The sequence below is a fragment of the Pangasianodon hypophthalmus genome, chromosome 16 (genome assembly GCF_027358585.1).
Source record: "Pangasianodon hypophthalmus isolate fPanHyp1 chromosome 16, fPanHyp1.pri, whole genome shotgun sequence".
Lineage (NCBI taxonomy): Eukaryota > Metazoa > Chordata > Actinopteri > Siluriformes > Pangasiidae > Pangasianodon > Pangasianodon hypophthalmus.
The window spans coordinates 10,613,441-10,631,963 of NC_069725.1; the positions used below are offsets into that span (position 1 = coordinate 10,613,441).

At 40.4% G+C, this 18,523-nt stretch overlaps 1 protein-coding gene across 2 annotated transcripts; it reads right to left on the bottom strand.

Annotated features, from left to right (window-relative positions):
* Window positions 1–4,653: 4,653 nt before the first annotated feature.
* On the bottom strand, window positions 4,654–17,773 carry adnpb (activity-dependent neuroprotector homeobox b). Of its 2 annotated transcripts, none has more exons than XM_026920842.3 (4): window positions 17,635–17,773; window positions 13,764–13,880; window positions 8,684–8,776; window positions 4,654–8,568 (listed from the first exon to the last, which is right to left on the bottom strand). In XM_026920842.3, the coding sequence occupies exons 1-4, from the start codon at window positions 17,752–17,754 to the stop codon at window positions 5,716–5,718; spliced, it is 3,183 nt and encodes a 1,060-aa protein (XP_026776643.2). In that variant the 5' UTR covers window positions 17,755–17,773; the 3' UTR covers window positions 4,654–5,715. The 2 variants fall into 2 exon arrangements, with proteins under 2 accessions (XP_026776643.2, XP_026776644.1); XM_026920843.3 differs by lacking the exon at window positions 17,635–17,773 and adding an exon at window positions 17,068–17,574.
* Between the last annotated feature and the right edge of the window lie 750 nt (window positions 17,774–18,523).

Genomic DNA, 18,523 nt, shown 5'->3' on the forward strand with positions numbered 1-18,523 from the left:
GATTTACCGAAAATACCCTAAAATAAAGATGGCATTCTGCATTTTAGCCTTGCGCCCAGTGTTCCTGGGATAGGCTCCGGATCCACCGCTACCCTGATCAGCAGGAAGGCAGTTACTGAAGATAAATGAATAAACGATTCTGCATTTTAACCTTTTATTTTATGTCTCATTCTTTCATTATTTGCTGGAGTGCAGTGGTACATTTGTAGCTCAGTAGTTAAGAGTCTGTGACATTGATCAAATTTCAACACTGATGGAGAGTCACTGCTGGGCGCTTGATTAAGGACTCTTAATTGCTTAGCTCTGCACTTGGATTAGATACTGCCTTGCATAAGGGACTTATGTCTGTTAAGAGTTTCATTCTGTGTACATCACATATTAGCCCGTACTCTAACGTTTCTATTATTAATACAGATGAGCTTGTCAATCCCGTAACATTGTTATTGGATAGTGTGTGTGGTACTAACCAAAAGTATTGGCCTACTAGCAGTTTGGTGCATTCTGCTGTACTTGGAGAAAATTACCTGTGAATAAAAGTTACAATAAAACCAACAAGATGCGTCACAATATGAACACCAAATAACTACACAATATGGCCAAAAGTACCTGACCATCACACCTATATGTGGTTCTTCCCCAAACTGTTGTCACAGAGGCCCAAACCTGTTCCAGCATGACAATGTCCCTGTGCACAAAGTGAGGTCCATGAAGGCATGGTTTACCAAGGTTACTCTAACCCTAACCCTAGGTTTGAGTGGAAGAACTCAAGTGGACTGCACAATGCCCATGACCTCAACTCCACTGAACACCTCTGGGATGAACTGGAATGTTGACTGCACACCAGGCCTCCTTGCCCAACATCAGTGTCTAACTTTACTCTTTTGGCTGAATGAGCACAAATCCCCAAAGCTCCAAAATCTAGTGGAAAGCCTTCCCAGAAGAGAGGAGGTTATTACGACAGGAAAGGGGAGAATAGGGTGTTCAAGAAGCACAGATGGGTGAGATGTTCGTGTGTCTACAACTGGGTGGCACAGGGGGTAGTGTTGCTGCCACACAGCTCCAGGATCCATGGTTTGATCCTGTGTGGACTTTCGCATGTTCTCCCCTGTGTCAATGTGGGTTTCCTCCAGGTTCTCCAGTTCATTCCCATTGTCCAGAAAATGCCAGTAGAAGAGCTGGCTACTCTAAATTGTCCCTATGTGGGAAAGTGTGTGTAAATGTGTGTGTGCGCACACGCACACGCACAGTACCCTGCTATCCAGGGTATATTCCAGCCTTGTGTTCCTGGGATAAGCTGCAGATCCACCATGACCCTGAACAGAATAAAGTTGTTACTAAATATGAATGAATTATTGCTTTATTGTATCCTTCAGTCAGATTTTTGACTATTTTACACTGTCTTCCTAGTTTAGCCACTTATTGTATGCACTGAGCGAAATACAGGCTGATTTTGTTTCAAAGCATTATAAATCTATGCTTTCTTTGAAACATTAATACAGGTACAAGTAACTATAAAAATATTCAAAACACTGGGATGCAAATTAATAAAGTAGACAAATTATTTTTAAAAAAGCTGTATTTGGTAAACTCACCGCTTTTCATATGGCTAACATTATTTTACTCAAGAATTTTAATATTTCAACTTTTACATGTATATGGAGATAATCACACTGATGCCACTTTGTTTTCTTTCTTTTGGCTGCTCCCATTCAGGGTCACCACTGCGGATCACCTGTCCGCATATTGATTCTGGCACAGGTATTATGGCTCATACAACCCTCCAGTGGCTGGGGTTGGTTCCCGGACTGGGAATCAAACCCAGGCTGCAGCAATGAGAGTACCGCATGCTATCCACTAGTCGACCAGGGAACCGCACTGATGCCACTTAATAAAGAAAAAAAAAATGCTCAGTAATAAATTAACCATAATAACTTATTTAGTCAGTAACTAACCATAATCGCTTAATTATTTAGCACACACTAACATTCATTCCATGAGACTTCACAAAATTAGATTATGATAAAATGGTTAAGCATTTTCAAAAATTAAGATAGCTTATATTAATTGAGTAAGCACATCTGGAAAGCAAATCTTGGAAGTGGGCCAGTAGCTATTAGAAACTGGATCATGTTCAGCATTTCCCAGCACATGACACCAAACACAAATAGAGCAAACATGCCTAAATATCTACTGACACAGGAAGTCAAAATGTAAATACTCACTGTGAATTGGAAATCAACTGCTTCAGAGAATTACTTCCAAATTATAGGCTATTGTAGTATCAAATAAAAAGGCGAATATCCTCATAAGACTCTTCTGTCTAAAAGCAAATTCATAATTACAACACAAACTCAGGTTTTTAAGGTTGTACACAATTAATTATATAACAGGCAAAATGTTATGTACTGTGGTTACAAACATACTTAAGAAGAATGACTTTTAGAAATGTCATGGCACAAACAAGATTTTTCCCCCATGCTGTGCCTGGGGATCCCACAATTTCACACATTCCCATAAGAAAGACAGCTGCAATTTGACAACATAGCAGACAGCCAGACACCTGCATATACACTCAGGACAGTTGATATTTTCCATTTTTTTTGTGACCAGTAGTTTGCAAATGGGTCCAGGACTCAAAGCACCCTCAGAACTTCCCCAAATACAATGATTAGCCCTAAAAGCCCATACTCTTCTAACTCTCTCTCAACTTTTCACCCCCTGGCCAGTTCTTGTGCTTATTAGCATTTGTGCTTTGTAATTAGCCACTTCTGCATTTCACACAGCCTGTTCCCACTCCAGCTGATGCCCATGCTGTATGAGACACATTCATTAATCAGGGGCTGTGAATTAAATCAGCTCTAATTATATCAGAAGGGTGTGCTAGCACTCAAGTAAGCGCTACACAAACCTTTCATGTTTGCCTTTCAAGTTTTTAATTCAAGCCTTTTATTTCTTGATGTACTGGCTAGCTCTAGTTAGTGGCTGACCTCCTCTTCTTTTACCTCTCAACAGTTTCACATGATTGAACTTGGTAATAATTTGGAATGTTTACACTCGCCTTGGTTTTACTTATCCTGCATTAACTACTTTTGATTTTTTTCATAGCTCATGATACCATTTATAGAAGCTTGATTAGGCACCACTGACTAAGCTTAACTCAGGAGCGCTGCATGAACCTAATGGGTGTCTGATGTTAAAACTCAAACTGGTTATGAGATACTGACAGAAACTGTACTCACAGTATCCTCACCCACCACTGCAGGAAGTTTTCTTTTTCAACAACAGGCGGCAGTATAGAGTATTCACTGACGCCTGCTTCCTGCCTCCCCTCCCCCATGTCAGTGCTGCTCTGCAGACAAGACTGCAAGGGCCTCCATCAGCCAGCCGGGCCTCTGAGCCTCCTTTCCTTCCACATGCGCGCACACATGCGCGTGCACACACACTCCCTTTCCCTCTCAGACTACGACAGCAGATTACATTGAGTAGGGAGGGGGAGGGGATACATTCTCAGACTTTCCCTCCATTTTGAGGCCTTTCTCACTAAGAGAGAAGCCCTGAGTCCACAGTCCCAACTATCTATGACACACAGTGGCCACACACACGCCCCAAAGACAAGGGTAATGATTAAAAAACATGAAATATTCAGTTCACGCTACAAATTATTGATATGCATAGAATAATTACAAATACAGAAAGATCAATTTAAAACTAGGTTTTATTTCATAAGGCTTGGTAGCGCAGCAGGTAGTGTTGCAACCTCCCAGCACCATGGCTCCCACTTCAATCCTGAGCTCAGGTTACTGTCCGTGTGGAGTTTCACATGTTCTCCCCATGTCCGCATGGGCGTCCTCCCACCTCCCCAAACATGCCAGTAGGTGCTACTGGCTACGATTCATTGCCCTTATATGCGAATGTGCACCGAACGTATCCAGGATGTATTCCCACCTCATGCCCAGGGTTTCTGGGTAAAGCAGTTAACTCAAGATGAATGAATGAATTAATATTAATGTATTAAAATACGCATTTCCATTGACTGAGTGGTGTTTGATGATTTGACACCATTTCTTTTCTATGCATGACCATGTTAGTCATTAACCCTTTATTTTATTTTTATTTTATTTTTTTTTTTAAACCATTCCCGGGTATATGCCTTGATTAAATATTTTCCCAAAACTTCATTCGGTCTGACTGCTATACACTGTATAGTTTGCTATACACAACAGTTTGTGGTGGTGTACCTACATAAGAGGGGAATAAATCCTTGTTAAAGTGTAGATATCCAGGTTCAATAGCCATGCCCACACCCAGTTGAAAACAAACTACATGGAACCTGCTGTCAAATATCAAGGTACTAAACTGTTTCAGTATGAAAGTCCTGGCAGGAGTCAACTAAACAGGATGACAAACACCATACTTGCAAGCAGGGCATGATGGAAAATGTCCACAGAGATGGACTCAGTGTCCCTGAGGTTTTAAAACAGTTTTGACTGACTCATTGCAACTGTACCCTAGGGTGGACCAATAGAGTGTGGTGAGGTGTTGGCAGTAGATTTGACTGACACCCCATGCTGCTGGACATCACCATTATTTTTTGTTTTGGAAAGGCATGAGCTGATGTTAAATTGTGGAAAGAGGGCAGGGTTAGAGCCACTATGAGAAGCACAATACAGCACTTTATTATTCAGAAATGCTTTAAGTGAAATAAACAAACCAAAAACAAAAACATACAAACATAAATTGCAGGTCACAAACTAAAACATACAGACAACAAAGTCAGGTTGATGGTGAAGGCTCTTTGTGCACCACAGGCAGAATCCAGAGTCCATTCATGGAAGCAATCAAAAAAAAGTTTAACTACTGAAAATGATGTGAGAAAACAAGCACTGTTCTGCAGAGGCTGAAACTGGGCACAATTAAAACACAAAGCACAACGCAATGGAGGTCACTCAGACTGCTCTTTGCTCTGACCTCAGGACAGCAATTATATCAGGGCAAACTGCTCTTACAGTGGACTAAAGGGTATGTCATGGCAAAGACCAAAAAAAAGGAATACTTCAGTTATAAACAGAAAAGATAAAAAGCAAGAGGTTATTTTATTTGCTTTTGATATATAGATATATTACTTAGCAAACTGCTATAGTTTGTTTAAAAATAACCATGTTGAACAGCCACCAAAAGCCACATCCATTAAGTGAACCAATGTATAACATATGACCATCTAGAGTGAGCACAAAATGATTAGCAAATCTGAGCACACATACACCAACATCATCTTAGACATAACTAAAAGACTGTACAAATATACACTAGCTATATGATTACATGAAATTCAGGAATACCTGTAATTCTAATAAACACTCATTCGGCCACATAACAGTGGCTAGATGTACATTAAGTATTTTGTGAAACTTTCAAAGAAACAAACTAAAGGCAAATCATATTCTACTGATTTGGGGCATTTTAAGCGTTATCTTTTCCTAGCCTGAGGAAAAGCTCCTTCTTGCCTCCACTTCAGTAATCTAATTTAACACTCATCTCTACATTATCAAAAGTCTGAATTTTTGCCTTTAAAATGGCTTCAGAAAGTTTACGAAAGTATCCCATCTCACTGCCCATTAGCATGGTCCACACGTTCAAGTGAGGCAGCACTGTTGATGTCTGGGAAACTTAACATGTGAACTCTGCATTTGTATTTTTAATAACTGTATTTAAATATCAGACCTGTTGCTTGCCAAGGCAGGTACCTGATTGTCCAGACTGACCCTCTTCTTTGGGCCTTCCTCTATTTTGCAGCTGGTCAAATGACCCATAACCGTTTTCACCATTGAGAGAATCCTCTGGGTAAGAGTCACTTGTACTCTCTTCACTTTTTACCCCACTAACTATCTGGTTGTTCAATTTGGAGTCCTTTTGTTGTGCTTCCTTGAGATCTCTCTCGTCATCGCTGTCTGAGTCCACAGAGATGGGCTCTGAATTTATAAGTCCCCCAGGTTTTAAAAGTGTGTTGACTGACTCATTGCAACTGTACCCTCGGGTGACTTTTTGACCATTAGAGTGTGGTGAAGCATTGGCAGTAGATCTAGCTGGCACCCCATGCTGCTGGACATCACCGTTAATAATAGCTTGTTGCTTAAGTCGTCTAATTGCACTGGCAGATCTGCCTATGAAATCCCTAGATGTCCGACTTTTTTGCTCCTTTTCATTGGTTTCAAAGTAACACTCAGTGTCAAAGTCCATTACATGCTGTAACTGCATAACATGGTGCATTTTGAATCCAAGCAAAACGCTAACTTTTTGTTTTTCACAGTCACGGACACATTTCCTTCTTCGATTTGCAAAATGGCTTGAAACATCCGATTTCCACAGCCAGAGACTGGACGCTAGCTTGTCCACTTCTCGGCGAGTGGGGTAGGGCTGCCTGTTAAAATACTGGGTGAGAAAAGCCTTGCGAGCCTCATAGGACTCATTCTCGTGGCCCTTTGGGTTTAAGGCCAATACAACAGGCTCCTCTTTTTGCTCAACTAAGTCAAGCGGGCCTGACTGAGTGTAGTCTTCTGGCCCTACTCTGCGTTTCTTTGAGTCAGTTTCGCCATCATTTTGAAAGCCGGCCCGTTTTAAGGAAGCTCCCTGAGCCTTAACAAGCCGAGAAGTTGCAGAAGACCTGCTGTCCTGGCCGTTCTGAGTTTTCCCCACACCCCGACAGTGCACTAGGTGCAAAGTGATAGTAGAGGCCGTCATGTTACTGGTGTAGACACCAAGGCAATGTATGCACTTATAGGTTAGCTTTTTCTCCACTGGATGAACTGTCTGGATCACCTGATGTCTCTCCCTCAAGTGGTGTGCAAGAGAATCAGAGATAGGACCCTTCAGAATGGAGAAGCAGAGTGGACAAAGGGTCTTGCCCACATCTCTCTTATAGGGAACAGCTGTCTGTGGTCCACTCTTAACAACTGTTGCATCTGGGGTCTCAGCAGGTATCTTTGGGAAGCGTGGATTTGGAGGCTTATTTCCCTGTGAGGTGGGTGAGGATTTGTTTTGGGCATGGAATGCCACAGACTCTTCGGGAGCATCACGCATATTGTAAGTAGTGACAATCAGCTGGACATTCTTGGGGTTTCCCTGTTGAAGGGTGAGATCAAAGGTCAGTGGGGAATCAGTGCGTACCCCAACAGACTCATTGGGATGTGATCCTCGCATGTGTACCACCATCTTCTCCACATCATTGAAAGTAGCCCTGCAATGTGGACATGATAAACCATGGATTAGCATATGGTTGAGTAGCGTGTCGCTAGGTAGGTAGCGGTTGCAATATAAGCATTTACTGGTGAAGTTGTGGATCTTCATGATGTAGTTGGCCACTGCTGGCACTTTTTCAGCCTTGTGTTCTTTCTCAAAATGAGAACTATACACATTTTCTGGAAACAGCTCATTGCAGATTGTGCAGATCTTCCATTTCTGAGTGTAGGATGTGCCCAGGACAGAGATGCCTTTCCTGGGAGCAGCAGATGTTACGCTAGCAGCAGCTGCCTGGATTTGTGAGGTCAGTGGCGGAATCTTCAGAACTGAAGCAGATGTTGATGCAGAAATTGGGCTGCGTAGACTATTAGAAGAAAGTTGAGGTCTGGATGTTTGGGATTGCTGGGTCACTGAAAGTTGTGCACTGCCTGGCAAAGCAATGCGCACTTGCTGTCCCCCAATGGACACTGCCTGAGTAGTGCCAGATTTCAAGCCAAATGTACCCGACTTCAAATTAACACCTGATAAGAGCCGAGTGGAGTTCAAACTCCCTTTAGGTATTACAATACGACTCAACTGCTGTGTAGACAACGGCCGCAGTCCAGAAGCCACCAAAGTGCCCTTTGGTGTAGCACTAGGGACACCTTTGTCTACTTGGGTTTTAGGCGCCACCATTATAACAGGCTTGGCACGAGGTACTACAACATTTGTATGGCCAATCATGGCAGTAACTTGGTAACCAATGCGTTCATGGTCCTCAATGACATGCTGCACTAGTGCCTCATAAGTACGGGGCACAAAAAGGCAGCGCTTACAGTGAATGGCTGAGCTGTTACTAGCACCTGCAGGGCTATTAGAATCTGTAATGCTACCTTTGCCTGTGTCAGGACCAGCTGTTGATCCATTAGGAGTCGTTGTCTTTTCACCGGGTTTGGCCAAATACGGAGCAGCAACGTGTTGGAAGTGTTCCCGATAAATGTGCTTGCGCACCACATTGTATAGTGGGTCCCTATAAGTGCATTTCTTACAGTAGTACACTGCCTGCTCTACACTGTCTCGAGGCTTCTCCAGGCGATTACCATCCTTCAGGCCAGCTATTGCCCCTTGGAGGCCCCCAGTCCTCTGGCGCACTGCATTGTTGGGTATGTGAAAGAGTCTGATGTGCGTCTCCAGAGTCTTCTTGTTCCCATTGTAAGTGCAATACGGGCAGTTAAGAAGGATACGATTCTCAAAATCCTCACTGTGGACATTACGAAAGTGGCTCTTATAAGCAGAAAAGAACTTAGAAGAAAATGGGCAGTCTGAACAACAGAATGGCTTTGACCGGTAGTCCTAAAAGCAGAAAAATGAAAAAAGACTATTAATAAAAACAGACCAACTGACATAATGTAATGAAGTATTTGGCTGCTGCTGCTTCTCCAGTCTGCAGCACAAAGTATCTACTTACTTGTGTTTTTGTAAGAGAAGGATCCCACATACACACATCATCCCATGTGGTGTTCTTGACGTAGAACTCATTGGGCACAAAGTCTTTATAGTCCTGCAGTAGAAAATGGAAAAAATGTGGAAAATTAATAAAAATCTAAACATTTGGTGTTTCTATTTAGGTTTATTGGGTCAAAGAGTCTTTCTTATCATCAAAAATATGTACAAAATACAACATTTTCACTTAACAGTGTATGGAAACTGGCACTTTTATTATGAACGAACTCAAGAGTCCAGAGAGCGGTCAATTTAATTTATGCAGTTTCTTGCTCATTACTGGGCAAATATGAAAAGTATATAGATTACAGAGTATTAGATGCATTAAGCCAGGGGTTCTGAAACCTTTTGTAGCCAAGGACTTATTTATCTTTTAACTTTACCTGCCATGTACTCCTCAATATTGTTTAAATGTTCACAATAATTAAATTTTTTTTTTATTGCAACCAAAGAGCTTTATATTCATTCAATTTCCACTGACAGAACACATCAGGCCCAAGTTAACAATATTTGTAGGTAAATATATATATATTTTTTTTTTTTTTACGTTAGGGAGGTTTAGATTCAAGGGACCAGTCAAACAGGCTAATAGCTATACCAACTCGATAATTAATAATGGTGGGTTGTGATTTCCACCGCTGTAACTTAAAAAATAAATAAATAAATAAATAAAAAATCTCAGACCCCTGGCCATGCTTCATTGTCCCCTGGAGGTCCACAAACTGAGAACCACTGGATTAGGCAGCAGAGTATTTTTTAGTCTAACAGCAATATCCATAGCATCACTACTTACACAATGCTCTTATGCTATCTTCAAAGCAGTCACATCTTGCAATGTGGTCATGTTCTACTTTTGAATGAACATGTTTGAGGTTTCCAAACAAGAACTAACGTTCTAGCTGATTGACCTACGCATCATTAGAACGGACACAATTTCATTCAGGGAACGTATGGAAATCCTGTATGGAGTTTGCCAAAAGGCATGGACTGGGAAATTGCTCAGGGTTAAAGGTAAGATGGATGAATCCAAATGCAGGTCAAAACCTGTTCTAGTTTGCAAGACACCTAAGATTTTTTGAATTCTATGCAAATTAGGAATGATGACGTACAGCGACAAATACGACTGGCTCGAATAATTCCTCTGTATATGTACCTAGTAGTTACACTATGTGGCCAAAGGTTTGCGGACACCTGTTCATCACACCCATATGCAAGTCTTTCCCAAACTGTTCCCACAAAGCTGGAAGCACACAATTCTATTGGAGGTCATTGTATGCTGTACATATTACATGCATTACAATTTCCGTTCACTGAAACTGAGAAGCTCAAACCTGCTCCAGCATGACAGTGCCCCTGTGCACAAAGCAAGGTCCATAAGGACATGGTTTGCCAACATTGGAGTAGAAGAACTCAAGTGGCCTGCACAGAGCCCTAACCTCAAACCCATTGAACACTTCTGAGATAAATCGGAACACCAACTGCAGCCCAAGCTTCCTCACCCAACATCAGTGCCTGACCTCACTAATGCGCTTGTGGCTGAATGGGCAAATCCCCACAGCCATGCTCCAAAATCTAGTGGAAAGCCTTCCCAGAAGAGTGGAGGTTAAACTAAGTCTGTAATGGGATGTTCAACAAGCACATACGGATGTCATTATCAGGTATCCACAAACTTTTGGCCATATAGTGTAGCTTGCTTTGGTAATAAACCAACAAAGCTAGAATGAAGTACTAATATGTACTAATATGCATGTAATATGTAACTTGCACAACCAATTTTCAGTGCATTCTTTAACTTGTGTTTAGCTAGTTAGCTTTAGAAGCAATATACATCTACTGCAGTTTCTCATCAGAACTGAAAATAAAATGCTGGACAGTGCACACCCACAGGAGACAACAGCAGTGGTTGCTAGACGCTCACAAGACAAACTACATTTTTATTCATTTTTATTATGAAAGCTAAGACTTTATTTAATCAAGCCAACAAGGATGCTTACCAAGACAATTGTCATTAGACTACTAACTTCTACAAACTACATCAATACAGGAGCTGCAAGAGAAGGTGTCCTTATACCACTTTTGATGGACTACAATTCTGGAGTATGTAGCTTAGCTATCTTGCAGTACAGTTCAACAGGATTATGGTTATTACAGGGATCATTAATTTCAGAATGAATGTTTCTGCATAAGACTTGTCCAAGTCTGTCAGCTGCTCTGCTTAATACATATGAAAAGCACCTCTTGTGTGTTGTACTGTCCAATCACAATCACGGGCCAGTAGGTCTGATGTCCGAGTACAACTCAAACTAAAGGAAGTCCACCCCTCTTTTGCATCTTTTGAATCCTGACCCTTCAATACATCCTTCAATAATCTAGAAATATATCCGTCACTACATTCTTCAATAAATAAATAATCAAATAAATAAAAACAGACAAATGTTTAATAAATTATTAAATTCCCTGGCAACATGGTTTCAAATGTTTAAAAAAATCTTTGTGAAAGTGAAAGATGTCAATAAATACCAATTTAGCAATGGTAGAGTGAATAAATATATATCCTTTACAATAATTTCATTATAACTGAAAGCTAAACGTCTGATCAGAACAGTGTGGGCGTGTCAGATCACATCATTGTCTCCCTGGCAATGTAAATAACTCTTGTACAGTGCTGGTATTAAAGAAATGTGTAGGAACAACAGAGCAGAGCCTCCACAATACTTTTGTTTTTACACGTGAGTCATGAACGTTGCATGGTGAGTTGGTGTATTTCTAGCAGCACAGCACTCGCAGAAAGCAAAAATAAGGTCAGAAACTGTAGTGCTGGCTTTTCAATGAGCCCATGTGTAAGTAATGAGTATTAGAAAAATGAAGAAAAATTAATTGGACAAAAATACACCTCTTTTTACTTTAGTTAGCAGTTGGTGATAAATAACTGCAAATGCTAATTGAAATTATTTTTAATTATAGCTTCTTGTAAAAACTAATAACTAATAGTAAGACTAATTATAGAAATACATTGACAGGGGCTTTAAATAAAGCATTTATGCATTTATTGATTAATATATTGACGGGTGTAATTATTTATTTATTGAAGGATATATTGATGCATTTAACTGTAGATATATTGTTAATTTGGCACTCTCCATCCTCAATACACTTTGAGGCTCAAATGGAGTTCATGATTATGTGACTAGATTTGATTGCATGCTGGTGAACTATGATAAACTTGTCTTTTCAACGAGGGCAAGTTAGTGGTGCAGCATATATTTACATAATACATTTTCATCAGGCCTTTAGTCAACCCAAAGTCACAAAACTAACAGGAGAATGAATATTAAGCTCCATAAACAAAAGTAACAAAGCTTTGATGGTCATGACATGAATGTGATTAATGCAGTAACTCCTAAAGAACATGGCATATGATCTTTGCTTATCTAATAAAGCTTGCATTACATTCTCAGGCATTGGAAAAATAAATAACTGTACAAATAACAGACAGTACAACTAAAAAAAGAGAGAAAGCACGAATGTGGAAGAAATGGGCAGAGAGTTACAGAGAAAGAGAGAGAGCACGACATGAAGTGTAACATGCTCACAAATTTGTTGATTTAGAGTAAATAACAGAGGCGCACTGAGTAAACTCATTCCATCTCACAGAAATGAAAATACTGGAGCTCACATTTTTCAATGGGTTACAACTGAAACCTGAGCCATCCATTAACTGTGTACCACCTCAGAGATCTCACTTCTATTTTCTCTACCTAGAGACACTTTTTTTTTTTTTTTTAAAATTATTATTAAAATTATTACTTGTATTAGTAGAAAATATCTCTGAGAGGACAAGGTTGGCATGGATCGTCACATTTCCAAGCCTATGCCATCTCATGCCATTAATATGAAAGCACTTCATCTAGCAAACTTAAAAAGCTTACCACTTTCAATTACATAAGCTTTTAATGTACTTGAAAATGCTGCAGATCCGTTAATGTGTTTTCAGATAATTTTGCATGCTATAATAAGCTTTTTTTTTTTTAAACCAAAACTCCAAAAGGGCTATGAAGTAGTACCAAGAAAATAGAGGTCCATTCATTCAGTCTCAAGTTTGATTAAAAAAAAAAAAATTATATATAACAACCCTTTTAAACATTACAAAAGGGATACCATATTGTTATTAACTGCTCAACCTGAAAGCAGGATTCTTTCCATTTTCTCACAAAAATATAGATACAGGTGGGTTTGAGTTTTCCCAGATTTGCTGAATTTTCACACCTTCTCAGGTCTGGAATTTAGTGCTTTTAAATTACATGCTAAACTACATATTTTTTCTAGTTCTGATTACAAACTTTGGGAATATTTTTAAAATTTATTTTCCCCAGATTTTCTCCCTGATTTAGTCTTGGTCAATGCCCACCCGCCAGCCAGCTGTCATATGACAGCTACCAATCTGGGAGGTTGAAGGCTATCACATGCTTTCTCCAAGATATATGAACCCAGCCAACCACATCTTTTCTAGCTGCTGCTCATGCTGCATCCCAGGGCAACATAACACACTCACAGGAAAGCGCTATCCGCCCTCTTTTGCTTGCTTGAGCTCACACAAACCCATTATTTGCTAGTGTCGCTAGGACTGACAGAGGAGAGACTATAAGCATTGTCGGGATTTGAACTCGTGATCTCCAGATGATAGAGCGAACTGGTTTTAATCTGCCTGCATCACATGGTTTTATTTCAAGTAGCCATCGTGTGAATTATGCCAATTAAACGTTCTCATTGCCCTTAACTTAAATAAACACTTGTCTATAAAGTAATTATAAAAATGTCTACCTGATATACATCAATGTCTACACTGATGTAACAGTGTTGATAGAGCTAGCTAACTGTTACAGCATTGCTTTGCATGTGTTTTAAGCCGATATTAAATAAGTCATGCCCCAATGGTGCAAGCTACATGAGCAGAAGTTGATAGGTGCTATAGCATCATGTTAACAGAACATCATTAAATCCATTAGAAAGACCACAAACTGTTTGATCGTGACAACAATACTTACGTCAACGTGCTCCTTGCAAAACTCTAAGCCAATATCCCCTAGTACTTTCTTTACATTCTTCCTGGCTTTCCGCAAACTGCCAAGGTTGTTAACTGGGAGTTGGAACATGCTGCCCACCTACAGAATTAAAAACACAACAGAGTAAAACATTAAAATACATGTTTAAAACTCTGACATTCAGCAAGTTTAAACAATTAAAATATTGTGTCAGGACTGTACCAGCCCTATAGCATGACCCTCAGGTTTCTAAATGTTTTTATGTAACCATGAATGGCTAAATGTTTGGGTATGACTATGGAGCTCTGTGACTACAATCACCTTTCCTGTCAGTATCAAGCTTCAGTAATAGATCTTAGACTTTTAAATTATATTTCTTTAAACATTAAGTCACACACATACTCAAGTAAGAAAGTATAGTGCAGTACAGGTAAACCTTGTATTTATATATTAGAACATGGATTGCAATTTTTGAGACATGCAAAAACAGTGAGGAGTATTTGCAAATTAAACTTTCTCTCTTATAAATGCAACAACCTTTTTGTCAAAAGTTTCAGAAAACCCTTTTCCTTTGTCGATACCTCTAACCTTGTTTGGATATTCATATGAACCTCAGGCTCATAGTCAAATACATACACCACATTTTTAAAACTCAATAAATGAATAAATGAATGAATAAATAAATAAATAGTTGGATCTGTTGTAAATTATTCAGTTTGTTTTGATGACTAAGTAATCATCTCATTTTACTCTCACTGACAGATACTGAAGTTGTGCGCACAGGAACGCAGTAGGGAGTGTCACAGTATCAAATAAGCTGACAATTCAAATTACGTGAAGAAGCTGCATGTTCAAGTGTCAATGAGACGTCTAAACCTTTGCACCACTCGGTCTGATCTCCTGAAGATTCACTATGTCTGTATCTTATAAACTTTAAATCCTTTGAAGAAACATTTCTATTATGATGGGAGTGGTCTTGTCCATGATGACCCCACCCCCATCCACAGGAAACGAGGGCTCACTGAGTCGCTTAATGAGTAGGTAAATGATGTATATCATATGCTATGACCTTCACAGTCACCAGATCTCCACTGAACAAGTATGGCCGATTTTGGATCGACGTGTTAAGACAGCACTCCTCACCACAATTATCATCAAAACACCACCCAAGCGAATATGGGTCCAGTACAATCTATGCCAAGGTGCACTGAACCTGTTCTGGCAGCTCGTGTTGGTTTTTCCTTTAATTTGTCCCCCCGTCTGTATTACGGCTTGTTTGTTTATTGTTGCCATTTGCAATACTGCTATCAGAGAGCGATGTGTATTATAACAAAACATGATTTATTCTGACAGTTATCTGTAAGTGACTGGATACACAAAAATAATAGTAGATGTAGTAAAAGTTTAGCACAGCAGCGCAGCACAGAAAAAAACAGTATGTTTCTGAACAAAAGTCCTTCATAACCTGAGCAAGGTAAGTGCTTCAGAGGCTCTAAAACTAGTTTATAGTTGAAACAGTCTGGTGCTGATTTCACCTCCACCTCATAAACAACTTGGTCACTCAGCTGATGAAGGACAGTGGTTCCATATCCGGCTTCTCTGTTAACCGCGTGTACTGTACTTCATTTTCTTCCTACATCAGCCTGGTCTTTCACCAAAAACACAAAGCAGTCGTGGGGAAGCTTCTACAGTGAGAGTAAAGATATACACAGACCTATGTTCATGCACTGAACTGATCCTTTATCTGAAACCCAGTGACAGCACTGGATGCTCCACTGACCATCACCCATCACCTCAGTATCACAGCACTGACTTCAAGCTCAGCTCTGTATCTAGCAAAAAAAAAAAAAAAAAAGGCTTCCTCTTCACTCTAGCTTTTTCTTATCCAAAGTAGATGGCGCTAGAGAACAGCTCTGCCCTGCCTGTTATATAAGCCTCTCCCCACTCTGCCTGCCCCTTTTCTGCTCTCTTTTTGTGCTGCCTCCTGAACTGCAATCACAGAATGGCGCCTCCTATTGAGGCAGCGGCTGAGACACGGTGCAAATGTCTGCAGTGGATTTTGGGTGGGGGTTCTTTTCAGCTTGGCCATCTTAGTGCAGGTGATCTGAAATCATGCTATCCTACCAAACTAGGTAATCTGGATTAGGGAAGAAAAAAAAATTACATATATACAGACATAGACACCCAAAAACTCACTCCACTTTGGTCACTTCTGAATTAAAACACTTATACCTTTAATATACACCTTTCTCATATACAGTGCTGGAAAAACCTCCGGATTTTCTTCTAAAGCTGTGTTTCATGTGAATCAAAGTTACAAAAAAGCAAAATGGACTTGTAGTCACTTGTGCATCAGCTCAAACCAAAAGTAGATACCTGTATAAAATGTTTTTCTCTCTCTCTTTTTTTAAATTATGCTGAATGCTGAACTTTTGGTCAGAATAATACTACCTGATCAAACTTGGTAAATACACATATACCACATATCTATGTGGCATGCAGACTAATATATGGTCAAATGATCCAGATTCAAGATTTACAGATTGTTGACATTTATGATCAATCCCCAAAAGAGGAGAAATAAAAGATGTGACAAAAGTATCATTATTAAGCAAGCATTCATGCAAGTGGCTTGTACTGTGACAGTAAATGAGGCATGCAGCTATCACAGGACAGTATTTTAACAAGTTATTAAATAGTAGTAGATCTGAAGTGCAGTGGATGTGCAGAGGTGACAGCAGGTGACTAAATTATCACTTGTCTCTACCTAGTATTTATTGTAGACTAGACAGGTTATTCATTTTTTTATTATTATTATTATTTCTTTTGTTGATCCTAGTGACCAGCCAGTGACAGAAAACTGTCTATAAATCAACCTGCTAGCTCCGTTAGCTCATGATTCTCGAGCCTTCCTCCTTGTGCTTGTTACTTGGGTTTATATGGATGACCATCTCTCACCGGCTAGGACAGCCTTCTAGCCTTCTAGCTTGCCGGCTAGCTAATCGCCTAAAAATGAGTATAACCCTGCCCTGGCTATCTATTCCGCTGTGCGCAGTTACTCACTTCATTTCTCTCATTTAAAGCCGCGCTTTATGCATCCTAGCTCAAGAGCCTCACAGAATTCTTGTCGTTTGCTAGCTAGCTAGTAACTACTGTAATTTTAGCTAGCTAGCAACCTCGTCGCTTTGACGTTGGCCGGGTTTTTCTTGACTAAATTCGTTTTTATTGGTGAGCCGAGTAGCTGGCTAGACATACAAAGCAGTTAGGTAACTATCTAGCTCCCGACTTTGACAGCACACACTTTTACCTGGCTCGGACTCGGCTTCCCGCTGAGGTAGTCGCCTCACACAGCACAATTGCTGAGAGACAAAGCACGAGCGGCGCTGTGCCCGAGCTCTCCCTCCTCCTGCAGCCTGCAGCCGGCTCTCCGGACTAAGCGATGCCGAGGCGCACACACCACACCGAAAGAGGGAGCTCGACTCCTGCCACTATCCGACCCCGGAGCTGTCTGCCTCTGCTTGTTCGGCTGGCGGGGATTTACTGCAACTCATCTAGAAAGCCTGCTCAAGCGGCGACGGAAAACTTTGCCGATAAATAAAAGCACAGCTCTCACGATAGTCTACCTCATTCTAAATTACAGTAATAATTAACACAGTAACAATTAGCGCGGCTAATTCACGGCATTTCCTTTAACAATGCATCCCTATCCTTAACATGTTCCGTTCAAAATGGCGTGTGAAAGAGGGCGGAAGTGACATATGTGTTTGATTATGGTAGGAGGAAAAAAAATCACGATGGCGGCAGAGAGTCGAGAAGTGCGAGCAGTCATTTTAATTATCACTTCACCTGTTCACGAGTGCCCTCTTTAGCTTACCTGGAATTCACAGACTTCAAAAAGCCGGGTGTCTTCGCGCCGGGTATTTTTCCCAGTGATATCGCAGTAAACAACCCCCCCGTGTGCAATAGCACGCAAAATATCCATAGGGGGCGCCATTTGCTAAAACGTGATTGGACAAAGTGCGATGCGTCAATTCTGCACTGGGTATCTACCCCCGCGGAGAGTCGGATGTATACAGTGCCTCAGTACTCAGTTCAGGTGGTGGCGCTGTGCTGCTTTTGCGCGCTAGTTGCCGGGACTACTTTTAGACGTGAAGTGCTGGGGTATCAGACCTACAAATCCTGTAGGGATGCCCCAAGTTATCCTAGTGATGATGCATGCAGACAAACTTTGCCTTACATGGTTAATAAATGCACAGAGATACTGTCATCAGTGTAAGATCCTCTGTAAAACAGCCATTCAAAAAAATATATATATATCTTAACAAATTTATTCCTTATGGAAATGTTATGGGAGCTTATAGACTGTATAATGAAACTAACAGCCTGAATGTGCTAATCCTCACTCACAGCCTAATGAAGGTGTAAATGACATATTAGTACACTGGAATAAGATTAAATCCTGTAAGTACACTAAGTAATGCAAATTACCCTCCTGCTGTTTTAGAGCAATTTGATATTCACATGGGAATGTCTTGGGCTCTTGAACGCTGCACCTACACCTCATATATCTCAAATCATAAATAAAATCGAAAACATATACAACATATTTGTGTATGCCACATACGATCAATTTGGCGTATTTGTGTTTCCTTTTTATATTTGGTGAGTGTAACACTTTAAAGGGCTCAGATATTTTGGAAAATGTTTTAATTGTCTACCAAATGAAAAATCCATTGACACTGCAGGAATGAAATGAGTCGATC

Excerpts from the sequence above, each read along its gene's own strand:
- adnpb (XM_026920842.3), bottom strand. The coding sequence starts at position 17,754 with ATGGCGCCCCCTATGGATATTTTGCGTGCTATTGCACACGGGGGGGTT. Across the intron at positions 13,881-17,634 it reads TTGAAGTCTGTGAATTCCAG|GTGGGCAGCATGTTCCAACT; the intron begins GTAAGCTAAAGA and ends TTAATTCTGTAG. Across the intron at positions 8,569-8,683 it reads CTTCTCTTACAAAAACACAA|GACTACCGGTCAAAGCCATT; the intron begins GTAAGTAGATAC and ends TTCTGCTTTTAG.